The 20,003-nt window shown below is 43.0% G+C and overlaps 1 protein-coding gene across 2 annotated transcripts in view; it reads left to right on the top strand.

The window, feature by feature from the left end:
- The first annotated feature begins 8,379 nt into the window (after positions 1–8,379).
- nup214 (nucleoporin 214) overlaps positions 8,380–20,003 on the top strand; it is a 68,769-nt gene continuing 57,145 nt past the window's right edge. Inside the window, exons 1-10 of one of the 2 annotated variants that reach the window (XM_020457347.2) lie at positions 8,380–8,871; positions 13,293–13,488; positions 13,612–13,766; positions 13,958–14,156; positions 14,262–14,332; positions 14,558–14,621; positions 14,748–14,851; positions 15,035–15,141; positions 15,345–15,411; positions 15,661–15,787. In XM_020457347.2, the coding sequence (XP_020312936.1) occupies positions 8,830–8,871; positions 13,293–13,488; positions 13,612–13,766; positions 13,958–14,156; positions 14,262–14,332; positions 14,558–14,621; positions 14,748–14,851; positions 15,035–15,141; positions 15,345–15,411; positions 15,661–15,787 (1,132 nt within the window). In that variant the 5' untranslated portion in view covers positions 8,380–8,829. The remainder of the gene's footprint in view (positions 8,872–13,292; positions 13,489–13,611; positions 13,767–13,957; positions 14,157–14,261; positions 14,333–14,557; positions 14,622–14,747; positions 14,852–15,034; positions 15,142–15,344; positions 15,412–15,660; positions 15,788–20,003) is intronic. The other variant, XM_020457348.2, reaches the window with a different exon arrangement.

Below are 20,003 nucleotides of genomic sequence, written 5' to 3'. Positions count from 1 at the left end.
ATTTCAAACACAGGTTTGAACCAAGTCCAAGGAGGTTTTCCAACGTCTCACAAAGAAATGCAACTATTGATAAATGGATAAAAAAAAATAAAAGCAAACATCGAATAACCCTTTGAGCAAAGTGACGTTATTAATTACACTTTTGATGGTGTATCAATAGAATCAGTCACTACAAAGATACAGAAGTCCTGGCCTCCCGAGTGGCGAAGCGGTTTAAGGCACTGCATAGCCGTGCTAGAAGCATCACTACAGACACTGGTTCATTCCCAGGCTGTGTCACAACCGGCAGTTATCGGGAGTCCCATAGGGCGGCACACATTGGCCCAGCATTGTCCGGGTTAGGGGAGGGTTGCCAGAGAGGAAGGAAACCGCTCAGTGATTTTACCATGAGGCCAATGGTGATGTTAAAACATTTAGAGTTTAATGGCTGTGATAGGAGAAAACTGAGGGTAAATCAACAACATTGTAATTACTCCATAATACTAACCTAATTGATAGAGTGAAAATAAGGAAGCTTGCACAGAATAAAAATATTCCATAATATGCATCCTGTTTGCAACAAGGCACTAAAGTAATATTACAAAAGACTTGGCAAAGCAATTCACTTTTTGTCCTAATACAAAGTGTTATGTTTTATTGGATTTGCCACAAACATATCTCCATATATTCAAGCATAGTGGTGGCTGCATCATGTTATGAGTATGCTTGTAATCGTTAAGGACTAGGGGAGTTTAAGGATAAAAAATTAACGGAATGGAGCTAAGCACAGGCAGAACACTAGAGGAAAACTTGATTCAGTCTGCTTTCCACCAGACACTGGGAGATTAATTCACCTTTCAGCAAGACAATAACCTAAAACACAAGGCCAAATCTACACTGACGCTGCTTACCAAGAAGACAGTTGTTTAAAAAAAAAAGTGTAGTATTGTGTGTAGATGGGGGAGAAAAATATAAAATGAATTCATTTTGATTTCAGGTTGTAACACAACAATATGTGAAATAAGGGGCATGAATACTTTCTGAAGGTACTGTATATAGGGAGTGGAAAAACATGGCTAAATACAGGGAGTACTAGTACCGAGTCGATGTGCAGTGGTACGAGGTAATTAAGGTAACTATGAACTGTACATATACAGTAGGTAGGGGGTAAAGTGACTAGGCAATATGATAGATAATAGACAGTAGCAGCAGCGTATGTGGTGAAAGTGGCTCTGGGTGGCTCTGAGTCTTTGATAAATGTTGGGCTTTCCTCTGACACCGCCTGGTATAGAGGTCCTGGATGGCACGCCGTACGCACTACCCTCTGTAGCGCCTTGCGGTCGAATGCCAAGCAGTTGCCATACCATGCGGTGATGCAGCCAGTCATGGTGCAGTTGAATAACTTTGAGGATCTGAGGGCCCATGACAAATCTTTTCAGCCTCAAATAACATAAAATGGTATTTCTCACATGCGCCAAATATAACACCTTACCGTGAAATGCTTACTTACAAGCCCTTAACCAACAATGCAAAAATGGTTTTATATTTACTAAATAAACTAAAGTTTAAAAAAAGTTACACAATAAAATAACTATAGTGAGGCTATACATAGGGGGTACCGGTACCGAGTCAATGTGTGGGGGTACAGGTTATTCAAGGTAATATATACATGTAGGTAGAGGTAAAGTGACTATGCATAGATAATAAACAGTGAGTAGCAGAAGCATAAAAAAAACGGGGGGGGGGGGGGGGGGGGTCAATGCCAATAGTCCAGGTAGCCATTTGATTAGCTGTTCAGCAATCTTATGGCTTGGGGGTAGAAGCTGTTAATGAGCCTTTTGGACCTAGACTTGGTGCTCCGGTACCACTTGCCGTGGGAAAACAGTCTATGAATAGTGTGGTTGGAGACTTTGGTAATTTTTATGGCCTTCCTCTGAGGTCCTGGATGGCAGGAAGCTTGGCCCCAGTAATGTACTGGGCTGTACGCACTTCCCTCTGTAGCGCCTTGCGGTCGGATTCCGAGCAGTTGCCATCCAAGGCGGTGATGCAACCAGCCAGGATGCTCTCAATGGTGCAGCTGTAAAACTTTGAGAACCCATGACAAATCCTTTCAGTCTCCTGAAAATAGGTGTTGTCGTGCCTTCTTCACAAGTGCGTTACTTCAAGAAGAAAAAAACGACACCTGAAGGGGGTGGAGACAGTCACAAGGACAGGTGAAACAGATCAGGGTGTGACAATACCCCCCTAGAGGCGCCACCTGGCTTCCTACCCGGGCGCATACTTGGCTGACCGGGGTGTCGACGGTGAAAATCAACAATGAGGGCCGGGTCCAGGATGTCTTTAGCAGGGACCCAGCACCTCTCCTCTGGGCCATAACCCTCCCAGTCAACCAGGTACTGGAAACCCCTGCCCCGTGGTCGAACACTCAGGAGGCGTCTCACCGTATATGCTGGCTGGCCATCGATGACCCAGGGGGGAGGGAGGGGCCTACAAACAGAAGACAAAGAACTGTGAGACACGGGCTTAATCCTAGACGCATGGAAGGTAGGGTAAATACGGAGGGTACGGGGTAACACAAGACAGGCAGCAGTGGAACTAAGGACTCTAATGATGGGAAAATGACCAATGAAACAGGGGGACAGTTTGCGGGACTCCACCCCCTTCGGGTGGAGGGCAGGTCCCGAGTGGAAAGCCACACCCTTTGCCCAATGCGGTAGCGGGGAGCTGGGGTCCGATGACGGTCCGCTTGTCGACGATACCTGGAGTTGGTCTTGAGATTTGCCGCCCGAGCTCTTCTCCAGGTACGTCGACAGCGGCGGACAAACATCTGGGCCGAGGGTACGCTGACCTCCTGCTCTTGTTCCGGGAAGAGTGGAGGTTGATACCCCAAAAAGCACTCAAAAGGAGAGAGTCCTGTGACCGAACAGGGAAGAGTGTTCCGACCTTACTCCACCCAGACCAGTTGTCGGCTCCAGGTAGTGTGGTTGGTTGAGACCAGGCATCTCAGGGTGGTTTCTAGGTCCTGATTGGCTCGCTCCGCCTGGCCGTTGGATTGGGGATGAAATCCGGAATGCCTTCCAGAACTGAGGACCCCGGTCGGGACCATGTCCATGGATCAGGAAGACGTGCTGCACCATAATCTGGGTCGTCTCCTTGGCAGAGGGTAGTTTGGGGAGAGGGATGAAGTGAGCGACCTTAGAGAATTGATCCACTACCGTCAGAATGACAGTGTTGTCATCAGACAGAGGGAGCCCAGTGTCAAAGTCCAGAGAAATATGGGACCAGGTAGTGGCTGAAGGAGGCCAGAAGGAGCTTGCCGTGGAGTCTTGTTCTGAGCACACACTCTGTGCACACGGTGACGAAGGCAGAGACATCAGGAACCATTGTGGTCCACCAGAAACGTTGTCGTTCATCCACTCATCTCCTTTGCGTATCCGAACCAAGTGGTAGGCATTCCGAAGGTCCAGTTTGGAAAAAATGGTGGCTCCCTGGAGATGTTCGAAGGCCGAGGAGTGGTAGGGGATAAGGATTCTTGATCTTTATATCATTAAGACCCCTGTAGTCAATGCACGGACGCAGGGTCTTGTACTTCTTCTCCACAAAGAAAAACCATGCACTGGCAGGAGATGCAGACGGATGGATGCCTCCAGTAGCCAGAGATTCCTCAACATACTCCTCCATGGCCTTGGTCTCTGGGCCGGATAGAGAATATAGACGACAACGAGGTGGTGTGGTACCTGGGATGAGATCAATGGCACAATCATAAGGACGGTGCAGAGGAAAAGAAGTAGGCCGTGCCTCCAGGAGGTCATGGTACTGGCTTTGCTCAGGTCCTGAGGGGAACATCTCAAGGACAGCTGTGTGCCGTTTTAAGGCAATGAGAATAACGAAACGGACTCCAACCCTGGATGGAGCCTGTGGTCCAGTCAATAATAGGATTGTTTCTGGAGCCAAGAAAATCCCAAAACCACAGGAACATGGGGTAAATCGATGAGGAGGAGCTGTATAGTCTCACTATGGTTTCTTGATACCCAAATATGAACGGGCACAGTGCTATGGGTGACTCTTCCAATAGAACGGCCATCCAGTGCCCTTGCATTCATGGGGACAGAGAGAGGTTGAGTGGGAATACCCAATTCAGAAACCATGGTAGCATCCATAAAACGTTCATCAGCCCCAGAGTTAATGAGCACTCGGAGAGACTTAGATTGGTCTCCTCACAGCAAAAGCACAAATAAAGGTGTGGGTGATAGGAATTAAGGAATTCCCAGTCTGGCTAACCAGAGTACTTGTACCGACCAGATAGAGAGGTTTCCTAATAGGGCAGTTAGCTATATAATGTCATGCCTCACCACAGTACAGACAACAGTTAGAACTCAACCTTTGTGCTAACCGATAACCGAGCTCTTCCCAGTTGCATTGACTCAGGAGTATCCAACTCACCCGTCGATGATGATTCACGAGGGGACTCAGGTGACGTCGGATCCTTTCAGAAAAACTGCCTTTGGAAACTTCTGGATTTCTTCGAAGGTGAGCCAGCCCTAGCGAATGAACAAGTGTGCCCGAGGCCAGACTTCTTCTCACTCTAGTGTTCCCTTAGACGTCCATCAATTCTAATGGTGAGAGCGATGAGGGAGTCGAGGTCCACCGGTAATTCCCGAGCAGCTAGCTCATCTTTAACCACCTCAGATAGTCTGTGAAGAAAGGTACTCCAGGCGGCCAGCACAAGGCGAAACCCAGATGCAGACACAGGAGGCAGATGGTTGGAGTCTTAGATGTTTATTGATCCAAAAAGGGGTAGGCAAAAGAATAGTCGTGGACAGACAAAAGGTCAAAACCAGTTCAGAATCCAGGAGGTACAGAGTGGAAGGCAGGCTCGAGGTCAAGGCAGGCAGAATAGTCAGTCAGGTGGGTACAGAGTCCAGAAACAGGCAAGGGTCAAAACTGGGAGGACTAGCAAAAAGAGAATAGAAAAGACAGGCGCACAGGAAAACCACACTGGTAGAAATACAAGACGAACTGGCACAGAGAGACAGGAAACACAGGGATAAATACACTGGGGAAAACAAGCGACACCTGGAGGGAATGGAGACAATCACAAGGACAGGTGAAACAGATCAGGGTGTGACACTAACAGGATTTTATCTGTAACTTCCATCCTTCTACCAATATATGTGGATTGTTTTTCTGGCTCTTACAGACTCAAGGTTGGTTTGCTCCATCAGAAGCTCCTGTCTGATTTGGACCACAGATTATTTTGTATTCATTATACAAAATTATCAACAACTTACATCCCTACATCAAACAATATACTAACTACATACATATATAGAAATATATATTTATTTATTTTATTTTTTAAATATGATCATTCCAGTGCAATTGTATTCACTCAGAAAAACATCTCATTATAATGATTCAGGAATATGTTATTATTTTTGTTATTCACTCTGGATAAGTCTTTACAAAATTGTTAAATTCAATAAAAAATATTTGGTATGGAATTCTTTAATCATTGTTTATGTATAAGGTATTTGGCAACAACAATAAAAAAACATGGGTAGTGTTCAGAAAGGTAAATAAGTATTCTGCAAGGTTTTTCCAAAGATCTATCACAGATTTACATTCATAGAACAAGTGAGTCAGATTTTCACAGAAAACGCAGATATCATCAATATCAACAAATTTGGACAATCTTATGTAGAATCTTAAAGTGCACATCCTTAAATTTGTTTGGTATACAATATTTGTAAGGGATCAATAAAGCTTTTTTTCCAGACAATGTCAGGAATAAGCATGTTCCAGAAATGTTTTCCTCCAGGCGTAAATTGATTCTGTGAATGCAAAATGTGTCTTATGTATTTGCTACAAGATTTCTCAAGTACGCCCACGCCTTCCAAACTGAGTTCTGGATAAACTCTGTGATCATCACCAAAGCTAAGATGAGTTTTCATTTGTGTAGTTAGACCACTAGGAATGGCTTTGATCACAGAAATAAACTCTCTGAAAGGTATTGGAAACCCATTCAATGTTATAAATTGTTTATATGAAAGAATATTACCCCTGTTGTTGATAAACATCAAGAACAAAGTTAATATTATTATCATGCCAGCTAGGGTAGAACAATGATGTATTCCTTACAGTTATGGTATGTCTGAATTATTCCACAAAATGTGGGGACAAATTGTGCCGGAAACACATTTTCCAGGACATTAAAGCTTGCTGGTGAAACCTAGCCAATTTAGCGGGTAATCTTTCGGGAATGTAATTATTTTTCAGTCAAAATTGAAGACCTCCCAATTTATTAAACATTGTTTGGAATGAAATAACAAATTGATTCAAACATCTATTCAACCAATTGATCTTGAAAGTGTTATTTATGTGAACAAAATCCAACACTTCCAGACTTCCTTCAGATCTTTGATTTGAGAGGACTGACTTTTTTAGTTTGTGAGACTTATTTTTCCAGATGAAGTCAAGAAATGTCTTGTTGATCTCTTTACAGGTAGAGGGATTTACAAATAAAGATCACGAGGGGTATACAAAGCGAAGACAGTCCCTCTGCCTTGGACAGAAGCACTCTCCCAAGTATAGAAATATCCCTTTGTAGCCAATTATTAAATATATTCTTGCGTTTCTTCTATTGACATAGGTAAATCGCGACCTGAGTGGAAATCATCCTCAATTACAGGGATATAATTCTGAATGTGGCAAATGTAGCTTTCACAACCATCTTCCTGAAATTGTGAGTTGTAAAACCTTCATAAAAGGAATTGACCAATGTTGATATTGTAATGGGATCCTTGCATAATACATCATTCATTTTGAGTGCCGTTAGATTTTCTTTTGTAGCTGAAACAAGTTATAGTTCATTTCTTGCTACATTGATAGCCAATATTAGACTGTTAACCACCTAACCCTCAAAGTTGCTTGGACAAGTGAGAAAACAGTCCCTCTCACATCTTGGCTTGAGATCATTTCTTCTTCTTCTTCTTCTTCTTCTTCTTCTTCTGTGAGTTTTATGGTGGACTACAACCCAAAAAGGTATATTGCCGCCACCAACATTACCAAAACAAACAAAACTCCCACTTCTTCCTTCTTTTAATTTTCCATATCTCCCTTCTCAGGCTCTAGGACCCGAGAGGGTGGTATGGCTTGTTCCAATATTCCATGTAACTCCTTCGCTGAGAAATCTTTCAGCCCCAGGAACCGCTCCGCCGCATCCACTATGGTTTCTATCTTCCTGGACCTTCTCTCCACCTTGGCAGAGCCATTAATTACCATAGCTATAAAGGCCACAAAGTCCAAACCTTTAAAATGTCAGGATCCTGCTGATGAAAGGCAATCCCTGCAGCCTGCAGTGTAGGCCTATCCACCACCATGGACTCTTCTGGTGCACCATTCAAACTCCCAACCCAACCCAGCTGCTGCATATGAAATGCTCTGTACTAACCCTGACTTTGGCCACCTCATTCTCCTTCACCCTTGTGGGGCATTTGAAAGACGTGGCTTCATGGTTCGCACCGCAATTGCAACATGTCACATTTTTATCACTTTTAAAACACATAATATGATATTTTCCACAACTTGGACATCTCGGCTTATCCCTTCTGCAAACACTTGATACACGACCAAAAGCTTTACAATGATTACATTGGTCTTGGGATAAATGCTCTGACTCTGTAGTTAATATACCCTAACTCTACTGGAGTATTTTAGATTTTTTATAACCTATATTTAACTAGGCAAGTCAGTTAAGAACAAATTCTTACTTACAATGACAGTCTAACCCAGCCAAACCCTAACCCAGACGACGCTGGGCCAATTGTGCGGCACCCTATGGGACTCCCAATCACAGCCGGTTGTGATACAGCCTGGAATCAAACCAGGGTCTGTAGTGACGCCTCTAGCACTGAGATGCAATGACTTAGATCGCTGCGCCACTCGGGAGAGACTCCATATCAAAAAACAAAAGAACAGATAGGTACTTCACTTGTTCACCATTCACCACACAATTCATCCGACATGCTTCAATCACACCAGAATATTTTTCATCTCTTCAAAATTGACTTCCCACGAGACGTCAGGTATAACCCCCTTGAGGAGGCCTGACACACACGACACTTCAAACTTGTCAAATCGGTTAAGACACAATGCACGTTCCCTCTGATCCGCAGAAGCACAAAAAATCTAAACAAGCCCACATCTCGTGATCCTTACAACCTTCACTTTACCCAGCAATCTCTCCACCAGTTTGAATAACTCAAATGGTTTATTTAAGATTGGTACTATGCTCAGCTGCTCCTCATTAAGAAACAGTACTCGATACGAAGGATCATTCTCATCACTGTACACTACTTTGCTTTGTTTTCCATTCTTTTGGATAATACTTCAATTCTCCTTGATTCTACAGCAATTGTATTCAGAATCCACTTCATCATCCGATTCCGTCATTTTTCCATCGGCTCTAGGGTTTATGATCGACAGTAATGTTATGCTGTCCCGCTCTTCTAGTCACCTTTCCCCAGTAATCTGACTGCCAAGGCCTTTTGAGATCATTTAATGTTGGATCATTGATTTACACTTCCAAATTTGAAATCATTGAAGTCACGTCACATGTGAGTTTTAGGCCGAATACTCTTGTCTGAATTGAACAAGCAAGCCAATCGCTCTGGGATGGATTATTCTGCCTTGCAGATTAATTTTGTGCGTCACTTCCTTATTGTATTTCGCAAATTCGAGCGCGGTATGATTTCGTTTCATGTGGAAAGGAAAGGCTAGAACCAGCCCGTGTATATTTCGTAAAGTTCTGTTGTAGCTGAAATAATTATATCTGCCGTTAATTTCAAAATGAGTGAAGACCCTGACTCTCCTCCCGAAAGGGAAATGAAGGTAAGGCAAACTATTGTAGCTACGTAGCTAGCAAGTTAACAAGCTTGTAGCATTAGCTTGCTAGCTAGCCTGTCAACCAGCTAGTGTTTCTGCTAGTTAGTTAGATAGCGATTTGGGGATAACCTTCCAACTGAAGTAACGTTACGTTATTGTCTGTTTCTTACTGCCCAATTCTCATAATGTTACTAGCTAGTAGTTATCCTATATTTTAGTCAAAGATGGCTAGCTAAACCAGAATCAACTAGCTAACAACAAAGTCATGAACATCAAACAACTAAACGATGTATGGATTAACAACAGTGTATAGCTAGCTAGCTAGCTAGCTAGCTGTATACATTTGGGTGTCTAACACTGACTTTCTTCAACAGTAACTAGTTTTGTCAGATCATTAGCTACCTACAAGCTAACTAGTTAGTTACATCCATTTATGAATGCTATTGTGCTCTACCTAAATAATATTGTTTTTGCTATTAGTAGCATTTATTCTAGGAGGCATTCATTCAGCTGCTAGCTATCCCAACGTAATTTATTTCCAAATCCACCTCGTCTTGTCAACAATATCTTGTTGTTAACATAGTCAAAATGGGCTTTACAGATATTAACCCTTGTGTTGTTTAATGGGTAAAAAAAGACCGCCACTATGTTTAACAGCAGAGAAAACCCCTGAAATTATATTTTTTCAACTTTTCCTAGAGTGAAAAAGTGAAACATCGCCTTTGTTCATATTTCCATGAAAGCTGTACACCACCAGGGTAGGGCTGGGCAATATGGCCAAAATATTATATCACGGTATAAAATTTAAAAAAGGATGGTATGAAGGTATTTTTAGTTTTTGAATAATAAAAGTTTTACATTTGCTTTATGGGTAGTGAGTGATCCTAGGGTGGCAACACATACATTCTAAGTGATTTCATTGAGTCTTGCTCCATTCTGGTTGTTTTATACTGTTCAATTCAACTTCAACCAAAACAAATTTCAGCATTTTTGCATTTCCTGCACTATATTGCAGTGGTGAAAAAAGTAGGCAATTGTCATTCTTTTGAGTAAAAGTAAAGATATGTTAATAGAAAATTACCCAGTAAAAGTCTAAAAGTATTTGGTTTTAAATATACTTACATTTACTTTTGATAGTTAATTGATAAAATATATTTAAGTATCAGAAGTAAAAGTTTAAATAATTTCAAATTCCTTATTAAGCAAACCAGATGGCACCATTGTCTTTCTTTTACCCCCCTTTTTTCTCCCCAATTTTGTGGTATACAATTGGTAGTAGTTACAGTATTGGCTCATCGCTGCAACTCCCGTACGGACTCGGGAGAGGCGAAGGTCAAGAGCCATGCGTCCTCCGAAACACAACCTAGCAGCACTGCTTCTTGACACAATGCACATCCAACCCGGAAGCCAGCCGCACCAATGTGTCAGAGGAAACACTGTACACCTTGCGACCCGGTCAGCGTGCACTGCGCCCGACCCACCACAGGAGTCACGAGTGCGTGATGAGACAAGGATAGCCCTGCCGGCCAAACCCTCCCTAACCTGGGAGACGCTGGACCAATTGTGCATTGCCCCATGGGCCTCCCGGTTGAGGCCGGCTGCGACAGAGCCTGGGCTCGAACCCAGAATCTCTGGTGGCACAGCAAGCGATGCGGTGTCTTAGACCACTGCGCCACCCGGGAGGCCGGCACCATTTTTAAAATGTACGGATAGCCAGGGGCACACTTCAGCACTCAGACATAATTTACAAACGAAGAATTTGTTTAGTGAGTCCTACAGATCAGAGGCAGTAGATGACCAGGGATTTTCTCTTGACAAGTGCGTGTATTGGACCATTTTCCTTTCCTGCTAAGCATTCCAAATGTAACGAGTACTTTCAGGCGTCAGTAAAAATGTATGGAGTAAAAGGTACAGTATTTTCTTTGGAATGTAGTGAAGTAAAGTACAGATACCAACAACAAAAAATATTAAGTAGTACTTTACTTTTACTTAAGCATTGTTTACTAATGGGGAATGCAGTCAGAGGCTATCAAGGTGCTTCTGATGACAGTCCCCCCAGTACTCTCTTTGCTGAAGAAATAAGTGCACAATTCAGTGCCCAACAAGTCTTAGATCTGATTTTTTTTTTAGATGTCCAGGAGGAACAAAAGAACAATGATTTAGATGTGCAGGTGGTATCTGAAGAAGAAGATGGGGAAGAATACAACCCAGAGTGCAATGCATCATCTTCAGATGAAGAAATCCCCCAAGCTGAAAGAGAGAAGTTTCTGTCAAAGAAAAACAAAATAACATGGTCCTTGTCACCATATGACAACCAGGGCAGGATGGCAGCACAACATGGCATAAGGATGAAAAGGATGGATGAGATTGACCTGCATGCCTACATAGGGCTGCTAGTCTTAGTGGCTGTGTATAGGTCCCAAGGTGAGGCTACATGTAGTCTCTGGAATGCAGAGAGTGGAAAGGGGAATTTTTGTGCCATGATGCCACTGAAAGTCTTTCACACTTTCTCAAGAGTGCTGCGATTTGCTAACCATGAGTCAAGACCTGCAAGACATGTGAGAGACAAACTGGCGGCCAAAAGAGAGGTCTGGGAGAAGTGGGTGGAGCGTCTGCCATACCTCTACAACCTTGGGCCTGAAGTAACAGCGGATGAGTAACTGATTCCATTGAGGTACATTTTTATTTTCATATCTGTAATGTAAGTGCTTTTCACAGTTAATTGTATTATGTATTGCTGTAATATCATTGATTTATGTGATTGTTTTCTGTGACACTGATACTAAATACTGATAGTAATCTCTTTGTCAAAAGGTCACCGTCCTTTCCGGCAGTATATGCCCAGCAAGCAAGCAAAGTATCGCATCAAGATGTGGGTGGCCTGTGACGCACAATCCATCTATGCTTGGAAGATGCAAGTCTACACAGAGAAGCTGACCAGTGGAGGCCTGGAGAAGAACCAGGGGATGCGGGCTGTGCTTGATGTGACTGATGGACTGAAGGGGCACAATATCACATGACCATTTCTTCAACTCTAATGAACTCAGCCAGCAGCTCCTGAAGAGGAAGATCACCATGGTTGGCACAGTTAGAAAGAACAAGCCTGAGCTCCACCCTACACTCCTCTCAACAAGGGGGAGAGAGGCCATCTCATCAAAGTTTGCCTTCACCCCACCACCACTCTAGTTTCTTACCTCCCAAAGAGGAACAAGAATGTGTGTCCTCCTGAGCACACTGCACAAAATGGCTGAGATCAGTGATTGTGAGGACAGGAAGCCAGCCATCATCCTGGTCTACAACCACAACAAAGGTGGCATGGACAACATGGACAAGGTGATTGAACTTACAGCTGCAGCAGGATAACTGCCCGCTGGCCCCTGGTCATCTTCCATAACATAATTGATGTGTCCTCATACAATGCCTTCATGATATGGAGCAAGATCAACCCTACCTGAATGCCTGATAAGCGGAACAAGAGGAGGGTGTTCCTGGAGCAGCTGGGAAAGGCACTTGTAACCCCACACATTCACTGAAGGGAGCACCTCCTCCCCACAGCACCCTCTGCAGCGCTTGTGAAAGCTCTTCAGGGGGCTGAATCTTGTCCTGATCCACCTGAGGCTGGGGACGGGCAAGAGGAGGAGATGCCAATTCTGCCCCCCAAAGAAGGACTGTAAAACAAATACTATGTGCTGCACGTGTGAGAAATACATCTGCAAAGTCCATGCACACACACTTGCATACTGTCCTATATGTGCTAATTAGTTGATAGATTTATGTTCTTCACATTTCTGTTTTGCATCTATCTTATTTATTGTTGTTTATGCACTTTTTGGCTGGGGGCAATGGTTTAAAAAATGGGAGAAGACAAGTATTTTGTAGTTGAATTCCTCATTGTACAGTATATAAGAATATATTACTATTTTGCCCAAAAAGTTCAAGACTTATTGTTTCCCTTCAATAAAATGCATTCAAAACTACTTTCTGCACATTTCTGCTACTTTCTTAGGCCATACTAGTGCTATCTCTTGTTAAAAATTTAGGTTTACACCTATGCAGTACCTTTAGCAATAATAATTATGATCCTCTACTTTAGTAAAAAATATAAAAAATAATTATGACAGATGTATTGTAATAAAATCAAGTGGTGTCCACTGATTTTAAATAAATTCTTTCTGCATTGTGAAGAGGGAAAACCCAGATATTCACAAAGTTTGAATTGTTTCTTCATGCAAAATAGATTTGGGGTTTAAAATTCAGTTAAAATGCTTTATTTTAGGGGATTAGTGAAGGTGGGTCTTTCTTTTTTTTTTTACCCTTAGAACAAGGGGAGTATACAGAATGTTAAGATTAGACAAGGGTTAAACGAGTAGCCTACATGAGACTAAATTCAGTGCCATCACAGTCATTAAGTTTTCTATTTTATGCAGGATTTTCAGTTCCGGCAAATGAAGAAAACCCGTGTCTTTGATTCACCTGATGACCTGCCGAAGGATAGGTCAAGTCTGCTCGCCATCTCCAACAAATTTGGACTGACATTTGTCGGACTAGACAGAAAGATCAAGGTGTACCTCACGGGAGACATCCTAGCTTCAGACAAAGTTGATGGAAACTCCAATGAAATAGGTACGATTTTCTGTACATTGGTCATTCTGCCTCGTACAGTTTTCCTAAGCAATGACAGTTATGGCGTGCCTTGGCCAATGTAACTTGACTTTACCTTTTTCTCTCAATCTTACTCTTTCTCAGTTGAGGGGATAGCAGCCTTAGCTGATGTTCATGTGGAGTTGCCTGTGCACAACCTGGGACTCAGCAGTGATGAGCTCACCCTGTCAGTCAGTGGCATGTCAGAAGCATCAGGCCTGTCACTGGCCTTCTATGATGTCCGCACCTTCATCAACAAGGTGATTAACTCTCATAACAACCCCCCACTGCTAATGGAGTGGTATGGTTTCGTCATGGTGAAACAGAGTTCAGAGTCCATGTTTTGATATTGTTTGAAAGCACATCAAGACTAGTCACCCCAACTTCTTCAGTTCCATATTTTTCCCACACACCTAATCCCCTCACTTCTATGGCTGCCCCCTCTCTCCAGGCCCGACCGCAGAAGTTGCCATTTGCGACTCTGCAACTGAGAGCCGGCCTGGGCATTATTGTGCAGGACCTCAAATGGAACCCGGTGCAGGTGTCCATGCTGGCCACCTGTCTGTCTGACGGCAGCATGATGGTGCTGGAGGTCACAGACAGCATCACAGTGCAGGCCCAGCTACCCGCCACAGCGGGCATCACCTGTAGTAAGTGTGACATAGTGTGTAATAACTTTGAGGACTACATTTTTCATGTAATTGGAATTTTATACAATTTGTTTTCAATTTCTGTCATCTTCTCCCTTAATACAGTATGCTGGAGTCCCAAAGGAAAGCAAGTAGCAGCAGGAAAAATGAATGCAACAGTCAGTCAGTATACTCCAGTAAGTCTGTACTAACAACTCTCAGTATAATACATTAACAATGTTAGACACACTTATTATTCCTGTGAAGTCTGGAGTGAATGATGTATTTTGCCCACAGGAGGTTGGTGGCACCTTAATGACTGGAGCTGAAATAGTGGAATGGTATTAAGTACATCAAACGTGTGGTTTCCAGGTGTGATTTATATTGATTATGCCCTGGTCTAACTCTGCTCTCCTGAACAGGGGCTTCAGGAGAAGAAAGTGATCCCCTGCCCAAGCTTCTACAGCTCTGACAACCCTGTCAAAGGTAAACTTGACACAGATCAGGCTGACCTGAAGTAATAAACCTGAAATTGAACATTTCAGTGCCTTTTATTTTCCTGCCTGATAACCTCAATTATATGTTTTCTTTGTGTTGTCCTTTTTCTGTCAGTGCTGGATGTGCAGTGGCTGAGTACGTTTGTGTTTGCCGTGGCATATGCAGCAGCCGACGGCTGTCCAGAAACACCTCCTGAACTGGTGGTGATCTCCCTCCCTGTGAGTAGCACCAGATGTCATGCATCTGAATGATGATGAGATCATTTTGCAGTGCTAATTGTTCATTGTTCTAATATTAATAGGGTCATTTCACTCTGACTGAAATGTTTTCTCTCCTAAATGATCATTTATGGGTTTGCCTTTTTCATTATTACTGAAACCATTAACATTTTGATATGTCAGACAAAGACAGAGAAGAGGGAGGAGAGGTACCTGAACTTCAACGACCCTGTGTACGGCACCTGCACAGAGAGACAGCACCACTACTTCCTCAGCCACATAGAGGACTGGTGAGACGCTCCTCACTCTGTATTCTGCCCTGCCTGTCTGCAGATATTTTTTATTTTCTTGTTTGTAGAAAGTGGCTTTTGTATGCAAACTCAGTTGGTATAAGCTCTGTTCCATTTCCCTCTGGCTCTCAACTTCAATGTTTGAGGAACAGCTGTGAGGTTGGTGAATCACTTATGCTCATTGTTATTTTTTCTTCTTTCAGGGATGTTGTTCTTGCCGCATCAGCAGCCTCCATTGAAGTCAGTGTCATCGCCAAGCAAGAAGATAAGGTAATATTTGTCAATCAGGCTTGATTCTCACTCTGGGCCTTAGAAACTAAAGCAGTTCAAGGTTGATGTGGATTTCAGATATCTTTGTGCAGAACATAGTCTCATCCATTGGACAAGACATCACCTTAGCATCTTCTGATAAATGATTATGGAGTAGTAAATCAAAGGCCAACTGATATTGATCAATTGAGCCCCTGAGTGTCTGTTGTCATGTAACCTCGCTGTGCAATGTGCTTCTGTGTTGTTCAGACCAACTGGGAGCTGTGGCTGCTGGAGGATGCCAGCAGGGGAGAGCTGCCTGTCTCTCAGAATAACGACGACACGCTGCCCCTGGGCATGGCCATCGACTACACCAGCCAGCAGGAGATCCACATCAGTGAGTGGTTGCTGCTCTCTCCCCTTCCAGCTTTCCACATTCTTCTGACCCCATTCCAAACCGGTCACTTTCTCCTTGATGGATTTGTAATTCTCCCCTCGCTGAATGAAAGGACTTTGCCATATTGTTACCAGTTCATTCAGATCGAAGAGTGTGGCTTAGGCAGAAAGGGTCAAGCAAAAGAAGCTGGTGAACCATTTGGAATCAGCTGATATTTTTGTCAACAATGTAGGGTTGACCCCATTTCGTCGACTGGTCGATAGGCTGATGGTCGACCAAGATTTCTTTACTCGAGCTTTAGCAAAAAAAAAAAAAAAAGCAAGACACCTGTCTGAGTGGACTGATCCATTGTGGAAGCCGTGGGGATGGCCCAGTCCATCAGTCTAAGACATGTGCTACTGAAATTGTATATTGTTATACTATGTAAGAACAATGGTGCAATACAAATACAAATTATATTATTTTATAACAGATGTGCTTTCTCCCGCGTTGGATAGAGGTCGCTGTCTGCGGTTCTGAAACACATCGGTGCACTTGAATTGGCACCTTTTCCTAGACCATGTTGCAATGTGCATAATAGCATATTTAACCAGCATATTGGTGTGGAGAACAATGCGCCGGAGGCAACAGCAGAGTTAGAAGATGAGAAAACAGCCCTTGTCTTAATTGTTTAAGAAAAGTGAGGAGAGACTTAGAAATGTCCTTGTTTTTGAAAGAAAAGCACATTTTTTTGGTTCATTAAAATAACATCAAATTGATCAGAAATGCGGTGTAGACTTTGTTAATGTTGTAAATGGCAATTGTAGCTGGAAACGGCAGAAAAAAAAAAAAAAAGGAATATCTACATAGACATTGAGGCCAATTTTTAGCAACCATCACTCCTGTGTTCCAATGGCACGTTGTGTTAGCTAATCCAAGTTTATCCTTTTAAAAGGCTAATTGATCATTAGAAAATTTTGCGATTATGTTGGCATAGCTGAAAACTGTTGTCCTGATATAAAGAAGCAATAAAACTGGCCTTTAGACTAGTTGAGTATCTGGAGCATCAGCATTTGTGGGTTTGATTACAAGCTCCAAATGGCCAGAAACAAATACCTTTCTTCTGAAACTTGTCAGTCTATTCTTGTTCTGAGAAATGAAAGCTATTCCATGTGAGAAATTGCCAAGAAAATGAAGATCTTGTAAAACTCTTGTGTACTACTCCCTTCACAGAACAGCGCAAACTGGCCTTAACCAGAATAGAAAGAGTGGGAGGGTCCGGTGCACAACTGAGCAAGAGGACAAACAAGTACATTAGTGTCTAGTTTGAGAAACAGACGCCTCACAAGTCCTCAACTGGCAGCTTCATTAAATCGTAACTGCAAAACACCAGTCTCAACGTCAACAGTGAAGAGGCGACTCCTGGATGCTGACCTTCTAGGCAGACCAAGATCCTTATTTTAGTCTGGGACAGCCCTACAACCATTCCAGGACAAGTTATAGTGGAGTACTCTTGTGATGGTTAGTGTCTATCAATTCCCCATGACATATATCACCAGTAGTAGCCGACATTTACCGTTAATTCCCATAATTTCTAATCTACAATGTTTGTTTGGTTATGGTAATTTCTCTTCGTGCATTCAATATTAACAGTGTACAAAACATTAAGGACACCTGCTCTTTCCATGATAGACTGACCAAGTGAATCCTGGTGAAAGCTATGATCCCTTATTGATGTAACCTGTTCAATTTTCTTCAATCAGTGTAGATGAAGGGGAATAAGGAAGGATTTTTAAGCCTTAAGACAATTGAGACATGGATTGTGTATATGTGCCATTCAGATGGTGAGTGGGGAAGACCAAATATTTAAGTGCCTTTTGAACGGGGTATGATTGTAGGTGCCAGGCGCTCCGGTTTGTGTCAAGAACTGGACCGCTGCTGGCTTTTTCACGCTCAACAGTTACCAGTGTGTATCCACAATGCTCCACCACCCAAAGGACATCCAGCCAACTTGATACAATTGTGGGAAGCATTGGAGTCAATATGGGCCAGCATCCCTGTGGAACGCTTTTGACACCTTGTATATTCCATACCTCGACCAATTGAGGTATGGGGGGCTGCAACTCAATATTAGGAATGAATTCCTAATCTTTGGTATACTCAGTGTTATTATTATTATTATTATTACTACTAATACTACTACAGTAGTTTTACCGTTCTGATTGTAGGAAAGTAAAGTATTCAGACCACTTGACTTTTTTCACATTTTTGTATGAAAATTTGAAGTGTACACCCTTATTCTAAAATGGATTCAATTGCTGGTTTTCCCTCAATCTACACATAATACCCCCCCAAAAATACACCCCGTTTTCTCCCCAATTTCGTGGTATCCAATCGCTTTAGTAGTAGGGCCCGGGAGAGACGAAGGTTGAAAGTCATGCGTCCTCCGATACTCAACCAAGCCGCACTGCTTCTTAACACAGCGTGCATCCAACCCGGAAGCCAGCCGCACCAATGTGTCAGAGGAAACACCGTGCACCTGGCAACCTTGGTTAGCGCGCACTGAGCTAATTTCAGGTCTCCAGAGATGTTTGATCAGGTTCAAGTCTGGGCTCTAGCTGAGCCACTCAAGGACATTCAGAGACTTGTCCTGAAGTTACTCCTGCATTGTCTTGTCTGTGTGATTAGGGTCGTTGTCCTGTTGGAAGGGAACCTTCGTCCCAGTCTGAGGTCCTGAGCAGGTTTTCATCAAGGATCTTTCTCTACTTTGCTCCGTTGATCTTCCCTTGATCCTGACTAGTCTCCAAGTCTCTGCCGTTGAAAAACATCCCCACAGCATGATGCTGTCACCACCATGCTTCACTGTAGGGATGGTGCCAGGTTTCTTCCAGATGTGATGCTTAGCATTCAGGTCAGAGTTCAAGAGAATCTTGTTTCTCGTGGTCAGAGTCCTTTAGGTGCCTTTTGGCAAACTCCAAGCAGGCTGTCATGTGTCTTTTACTGAGGAGTGGCTTCCGTCTGGCCACTCTACCATAAAGGCCTAATTGGTGCAATGCTGCAGTGATGGTTGTCCTTCTGGACAGTTCTCCCATCCCCACAGAGGAACTTGAGCTTTGTCAGTGACCATCAGGTTCTTAGTCACTTCCCTGACCAAGGCCCTTCTCCCCCGATTGTTCAGTTTGGCCGGGCGGCCAGCTCTAGGAAGAGTATTCCATTTTAAGAATGATGGAGGCCACTGTGTTCTTGGGGACCTTCAATGTTGAGGAAATTTTTTGGTACCCTTCCCCAAATCTGTACCTCGACACAATCCTGTCTCGGAGCTCTACGGACAATTCCCTCAACCCTCATGGCTTGGTTTTTGCTCTGTTTTTGCTCTGACGTGCACTGTCAACTGGGGGACCTTATATAGACTGGTGTGTGCCTTTCCAAATCATGTCTTGTCAATTGAATTTACCACAGGTGGACTCCAATCAAGTTGTAGAAACATCTCAAGGATGATCAGTAGAAACACCTGATCTCAATTTAGAGTCTCATAGCAAAGTGTCTGAATACTTATGTAAATAAGGTATTTCTGTTTTCTTTTCTTAACCTGTTTACGCTTTGTTGTTATGGGGTATTGTGTGTAGATTGGTGATAATAATTTTTTTAAACCAATTTTAGAATAAGGCTGTAAATGTAACAAAATGTGGAAAAAGTCAAGGTGTCTGAATGCTTTCCGAAAGCACTGTATAGTTGATTTTATTAAAACACATAGGGGTTGTCTATATTTGGAAAAAATATACATTTGAAAATTTCTACCAATCGATTGGTTGAAAGAAAACACTACTCTCGTCTGTGAAGTTTTTTTTTTAAGCACTGCAATGTTCTCCTCCTCAGTGTCAGTCAGTAGCATTTGGTATGCGGCGCTGGTTTGCACGTTCTTTTTGGCAGCTTTTTGGCAGCTGTCAGATGAATAGTGATAAGCTACTGTCTACTGTCTCGGTATCTACTGGTATCTGGTATCTGATGTTGCTGTCTGGGCTCCCTGCTTAAAAGACTCCACCAGCAAACCAAAATATCAATTTGAGTAGCATTTTTAAGTGATTGTATTCTGATCAAACCCTGTCTCGAGAGACCTAGGCTGTATTGGATAGAAAGAGAGGGGATGGAGGCCCACGTTCATTACAATGACTCGGACGAATGAGAGAACATCAACAAACAACAGAACCAGACAAGCATGTCTGAGAATGCTGATGAG

This window comes from Oncorhynchus kisutch, linkage group LG23 (genome assembly GCF_002021735.2).
Source record: "Oncorhynchus kisutch isolate 150728-3 linkage group LG23, Okis_V2, whole genome shotgun sequence".
NCBI classification, from domain to species: Eukaryota; Metazoa; Chordata; class Actinopteri; order Salmoniformes; family Salmonidae; genus Oncorhynchus; species Oncorhynchus kisutch.
This window is presented reverse-complemented; position numbering and strand designations above follow the sequence as displayed.